Raw genomic sequence first — 6,626 nt, 5'->3', positions numbered from 1 at the left:
CAGGCTATCAAAAATCAAATGCCATATGCGGTACCAAAGCTCGTTTCCGCAACCATTCCATCATCATCCTTACCTTTGCCCTCTAAAACTATGGGGGAATACCATGAAGAATTGGCTGACAAAGACCGAGAAGTTTCCACTTGGAAGAGGAAGTATGAGGAAGTTATGGTCATGATGGAAGATAGGGATGAAATAATAAGGAAGCATGACAGTAAAATTCTCAAGCAAAGGCAACAAATGATTGAGAGGGATGCTCGGATCCAGTTCCTGAGCACTGAGCTTTCTAAATTCATCAGTCCTAGGGAACGTTGGGTTTCTTTTGGTGACACACGTTCGGAATCCGAGGAGTAGTCTACTCTAGGAGCTTGGGGTTCCCCTTTTATTTTGTTTTCTTTTTTATGTTATTTTCAAGTTTTCTGTTATTTACTTTGGAGTCTATCCCTTGGCTCAGTTTGTTAAAAGGGAAGTATCTTGTTTTACTTTGAAAGTCTATCCTTTGGCTTTGTTGTTAGGAAAGGAATTATCTTGTACTGGCTTTGTCTTTTTTTAATTGTTTAGGTTGATATGTTTACAAAAGTTGCTTCTATAAGTCCTTCGAAAAAATATATATAAAAATTTCATATTTTTACATATAACATATCATGCATCATATCGCATTCATAAAAAGTGTCAAAACCAAGTCTCATACTCTCCTCATTTCTACCTCAGAGAAGCAAAGTGGCCCGGCGTATTCAGTACAAACCTACCCGTGTTCACCGTACTCGAGCATTGATCAAGAAGAAGATGGCAACTGCTGAACAAGAGAACAATGACCTTAGGGAGGAGGTTAGTAACCTCAAGGAAGGTATGGAGAAGATAACCGCAATGATGATTGACATGATGGCCGCACAGGCACAAGCCTCTCAAGCGCAAAATGCTCAGACCACTCAGGCACATGTTGAAGCTTCTCAGTCTGCTGGTTCTCCTGTAATCCAGCCGATTCCTACTACTCCTGTTGATACTTGACAACCAATTCCTACTGGTTCCACCGCAGTTGTTGGTACTGCACAACCTTTGGTGACTGAACTTTCTTCTGGTAATATGTCAAACATGTACAATTCAGGCTTCCATCCCGTTGGACCTTCCGGTTTCTCTTTCCCTCCTCAGTACTATATGCCGCCAGGCTACCCGTGGGGCATGCCGCTCGCAACTAATGAAGGTTTTCGTCATAATGCGCCGGAAATGCATTTCCCTCTTGGCTAGTAACAAACACCGTTCTACCAGACCGGCCAGCCTTTTCCTCAGGCTACTATGACTTATGCTGGACCCCTCGTGCATGCTGCTCAGCAAGAGGAGGAACAAGTTTACCATTCCAATAGTGTGGCTGGTGATGATAGAGTGGGTAACTTAGAAGAGAAGTACGATGCGGTACATAAAGAGTTGAAGAGTATCCGGGGTAAGGAAGTGTTTAGTCATAATTTAAATGACCTCTGCTTGGTTGCAGATGTGGTTATACCTCCTAAGTTTAAAGTGCCAACCTTTGAGAAGTACACGGGGAATACTTGCCCTGAAATGCACTTAATCATGTATGTCAGGAGGATGACGGTTCATAGGAAGAATGAACCTCTACTCATCTACTGTTTTCAGGACAGTTTGGCTGGTCCCGCACTCACGTGGTATATGAATTTGAAGGGTATCACTACTTTTGAGGAATTGGCTAATGCCTTCATCCAGCAGTATAAATATAACTCTTATCTGGCCCCTAACCGGAAAGAGCTGCAAGCTATGACTCAGGGTGATAAGGAATCTTTCAAAGAGTATGCCCAGCGCTTCATTCAGAAATCTGCTCAAATTCGTCTGCCTTTGGAAGAAAGAGAAGTGGCTGATCTGTTCTATGAGACTCTGAGCCCTTTCTACTCAGAGAAGATGCTTCTTTGTGCTTCATAGAAGTTTACCGACATGGTAGACGCGGGTGTTCGTATTGAAGAATGAGTTCGTAAGGGACGGGGGAGTAAAGATGGTGCCTCTTCAGGTGGTTATTCAGGAAGTTTGACAAGTGGGTCATCCAATGGTAATAGGAAGTTCGGAAATGGGTACCTAAAGAAGAATCCTCAAGAGGTCGGCATGGTGGCTCATGGCGGATCCCAACCTGTATACCCCAACTACCCCTATGTTGCTAATATTCCATCACCCATCCCAGCTCCACAAAACCCAAACTATCAACCACAAAGGCCTCAAGCCCACCGTCCATATTATCCACCACTATATCAATCACAACCTTATCAGCCACAACCGTTTTACCAACAACTATACTATCCCCTTCCACCACAACAACAACAGCCTCGTCAGCCTCGTCCTCCACCACAACAACAACAGCCTCGTCAGCCTCGCCCTCCAAGAAATCAATTCCCTCCTATCCCTATGTTGTATGGAGACTTGTTACCTTCCCTACTCGCTAGGGGTCTTGTTCAGGTTAAACCACGTCCCCTGGTGCCGAACCCTTTACCTCATTGGTATCGCCCAGACCTTACTTATGAATTCCATCAAGGGGCACCAGGGCACGACATTGAGCACTGTTACCCTCTCAAAGACGCAGTCCAAAGATTGATTCACAACAAGGACTTATCCTTCAATGACCCTGTTGCTCCAAACAACCCTCTGCCACCTCATGGGCCGACCGTTAACATGATTGAGAATTGTCAGGAAGATGGTCTCGTCACCAACGCTCAAGATGTCAGAACCCCGTTGGTTCCAATGCATGTGAAGATGTGTAACATAGGTATGTTTAGCCACGATCATATCAATTGTGAGGTGTGTTCTGCGGATCCCCATGGGTGCATTCAAGTTCAAAATGATGTACAAGGGTTAATGGATCAAGGAGAGCTGGTTGTCACAAGAGAAGATAAGAACATTTGTGTTGTAATTCCTGTGTTTAAGGATAGGACGAAACCAATTGGTGTTGTTACTCCGATATTCAAAGACAATGCCAAGACAGTTGTCGATCCTCTGGCAATTTGTATGCCAAAACCCAAGCTGTTTTTCTCCCAGAAGGCTATTCCATATAGCTACGAATCTACAGGCATAGAGGATGGTAAAGGGGTACTTTTGAGTCCTTCAACTTCGGTAGATAACATTGCTGAGAGTAGTCAAATTCTGAGAAGTGGACGTATTCTTCCGGCTGTTGTACAAGCAACGAACAAAGCTCCGGTGATAGAATCAGTGCCAATACCAGATCCTAGCAAGGGTAAAAGTGTGGGTCAACCTAGTGGAACTGACAACGATGAAATTTTGAAACTAATCAAGAAAAGTGATTATAAGATAGTGGATCAGTTATTGCAAACTCCATCCAAGATTTCTATCATGTCACTATTGACAAGTTCTGATGCTCATAGGGAGGCCTTGATGAAAGTGTTGAATCAGGCCTACGTAGACCATGATGTGACTTTGGATCAATTTGGGAGCATTGTTGGAAATGTGACGGCATGCAACAATCTGAGTTTCAGTGAGGAAGACCTCCCGGTGGAGGGGAAAAATCATAACATGGCCTTACATATCTCTGTTATGTGCAAAACAGATTCTCTATCCAATGTCTTGATAGACAACGGTTCTTCCCTCAATGTGATGGCGAAGACAACCTTCGATAAATTGACATATTCAGACGGATTTATCAGGCCCAGTTGCATGTCAGTAAGGGCATTTGATGGATCCAGGAAGACGGTGTGGGGAGAAATAGATTTACCTATCACTATTGGGCCCCAAGAGTTTAAAGTTACATTCCAGATAATGGATATTCAAGCTTCCTACAGCTGTTTACTTGGTAGACCATGGATTCATGAAGCAGGGGCAGTAACATCCACTCTTCACCAAAAGCTAAAGTTTGTGAGTCATGGAAAGCTTGTTACAGTGAGTGGAGAATCAGCTCTTTTGGTTAGCCATTTGTCGTCCTTTTCCTTCATTGGTGGTGAAAGTTCGCATGGAACGTCATTCCAAGGGCTCTCGGTTGAAAGCGGTACTACAAAGGGTGAAACATGCATGGCCTCTCTAAGGGATGCTCAGAGAGTAATTCAAGAAGGAAAAGCGGAAGGCTGGGGGTAATTAGTACAGTTGCTTTTCACAGTGCCGGATTCATTAATACACCACCTGAGACTAATGCAATTTTGGAAGATCAATCAGAAGAGGTGGCACCTGACTTTGTGACTCCTGATGGAAACTGCTGCAACTGGATTGCTGTTGACATCCCTTCTGTGATACCTTTTTCTAAGTAATGTGTTTGTCTTTGTTTTTGTTTTTTAAGAAAACTCCTTTCATCCTGCCCCAGACGAAAGTGAAATCTTGCAGGGTTTGTTTTTACTTTAAGTTGTTTTCAGTATTAATAAAAATTGTCGTTTCTATCACGACCGTTATTTTATTTTATTTTAGTGCTTTTTCTAAAAAATGGTAATACAAAAAACCAAAAACTTGTTTTTTTTTTCTTTCTTTTTTTAAAAAAAAAAAAAAAATAATCAATTTCAAAGGTCTGCATCCACTATTTTGCTAAAAATCAATCATGAATCATATGCAGACTGAACATAAGTGAGCCCGTTGAACGTAGGGACCCTATGCTTCCGCCCAACTTGGAGTTCCCTGTTTATGAGGCTTGGGTAGAGGAGGATGAAGAGTTTCCTAATGAGCTCAGATGGATGTTAGAGCAAGAAAGAAAAGCCATTCAGCCTCATAAGGAAGAAATAGAGTTGATCAACCTGGGTACTGAGGAAGATAAGAAAGAGATTAAGATTGGAGCGTCATTAGAGGCATCTGTCAAGAATAGGATAATTGAGCTTCTCAAAGAGTATGATGATATATTTGCGTGGTCCTACAAAGACATGCCGGGGTTAGACCCTGATGTTGTTGAACATCGTTTGCCTCTAAAGCCCGAGTGTCCTCCAGTCAAGTAGAAGTTAAGAAGATCTCATCCAGATATGGCTCTTAAGATCAAAGAGGAAGTGCGAAAGCAAATTGACGCAGGTTTCTTTATTACCTCTGAATATCCTCAATGGTTGGCCAGCATAGTGCCCGTTCCAAAGAAAGATGGTAAGGTCAGAATGTGTGTTGACTATCGGGATTTGAACAAAGCTAGTCCGAAGGATGATTTCCCTTTACCTCACATTGATGTATTGGTTGATAGTACTGCTAGATGCAAGGTGTTCTCCTTCATGGATGGATTTTCCGGGTATAACCAGATCAAGATGGCTCCGGAAGATAGAGAAAAGACGTCTTTCATCACGCCATGGGGCGCTTTCTGCTACTTAGTAATGCCATTTGGATTGATAAATGCTGGCGCCATTTACTAGAGAGGCATGACTAAAATATTCCATGATATGATACATAGAGAGATTGAAGTATATGTGGATGATATGATTGTCAAGTCAGGCACTGAAGAAGAACATGCTGAGTATTTGTTAAAGATGTTTCAACGGTTGAGAAAGTACAAACTCCGGTTGAATCCTAACAAATGTACCTTCGGTGTTAGATCTGGCAAGCTCTTGGGTTTTATCGTTAGTCAGAAAGGTATTGAAGTAGATCCCGACAAAGTCAAAGCTATCAGGGAAATGCCGGCTCCAAAGACAGAGAAACAAGTTAGAGGTTTTTTGGGAAGATTGAACTACATCTCCAGATTCATCTCCCATATGACTGCCACATGTGGACCGATATTCAAGTTACTCCGTAAAGATCAGGGGATCGTTTGGACGGAAGATTGCCAGAAAGCTTTTGATAGCATCAAAGGGTATTTGTTAGAACCTCCGATTCTTGTCCCTCCAGTTGAAGGAAGGCCTTTGATCATGTACTTGACTGTGTTGGATGATTCTATGGGCTGCGTACTTGGTCAACAAGACGAAACTGGAAAGAAAGAGCATGCCATTTACTACTTGAGTAAGAAGTTTACTGATTGTGAGTCCCGATATTCTATGCTGGAGAAAACTTGTTGCGCTTTGGCATGGGCCGCTAAGCGTCTCCGTCACTACATGGTTTACCACACTACTTGGTTGATATCCAAAATGGATCCGATCAAGTACCTTTTTGAGAAGCCAGCGTTAACAGGAAGAATTGCTCGTTGGCAGATGTTATTGTCTGAATATGATATTGTGTATCGCACTCAGAAAGCCATCAAGGGTAGTGTTTTTGCTGACCATTTGGCTCATCAACCAATTGAAGACTATCAGCCTATCAAGTTTGATTTCCCAGATGAAGAGATCATGTATTTAAAGATGAAAGATTGTGATGAACCGTTGTTGGGTGAAGGTCCTGATCCAGACTCTAAGAGGGGTTTGATTTTTGATGGAGCCGTCAATGTCTTTGGTAATGGAATAGGGGCAATTATCCTTACTCCTAAAGGTACTCACATCCCTTTCACTGCAAGACTCCAGTTTGATTGCACGAACAATATTGCAGAATATGAAGCTTGCATCATGGGCATTGAAGAAGCCATTGACTTGAGGATTAAAAATATTGAAATATATGGAGATTCAGCTCTTGTGATTAACCAGATCAAAGGAAAATGGGAAACTCACCATGCTAGAATGATACCTTACAAAGACTATGCCAGACGTTTATTGACTTTCTTCAACAAGGTGGAGTTGCACCACATTCCTCGGGATGAGAATCGAATG

At 42.5% G+C, this 6,626-nt stretch overlaps 1 protein-coding gene across 1 annotated transcript; it reads left to right on the top strand.

Moving 5' to 3' along the window:
- The first annotated feature begins 2,103 nt into the window (after window positions 1–2,103).
- On the top strand, window positions 2,104–4,913 carry LOC120576970 (uncharacterized). The gene is made up of 2 exons (XM_039827850.1): window positions 2,104–4,070; window positions 4,541–4,913. Exons 1-2 carry the CDS (start codon window positions 2,104–2,106, stop codon window positions 4,911–4,913), a joined length of 2,340 nt encoding a protein of 779 aa, XP_039683784.1.
- The last annotated feature ends 1,713 nt before the right edge of the window (window positions 4,914–6,626 follow it).

The sequence above is a fragment of the Medicago truncatula genome, chromosome 7 (assembly GCF_003473485.1).
Source record: "Medicago truncatula cultivar Jemalong A17 chromosome 7, MtrunA17r5.0-ANR, whole genome shotgun sequence".
Taxonomy (NCBI): Eukaryota; Viridiplantae; Streptophyta; class Magnoliopsida; order Fabales; family Fabaceae; genus Medicago; species Medicago truncatula.
This window is presented reverse-complemented; position numbering and strand designations above follow the sequence as displayed.

Excerpts from the sequence above, each read along its gene's own strand:
- LOC120576970 (XM_039827850.1), top strand. The coding sequence starts at position 2,104 with ATGGTGGCTCATGGCGGATCCCAACCTGTATACCCCAACTACCCCTAT. Across the intron at positions 4,071-4,540 it reads GGAAAAGCGGAAGGCTGGGG|ACTGAACATAAGTGAGCCCG; the intron begins GTAATTAGTACA and ends AATCATATGCAG.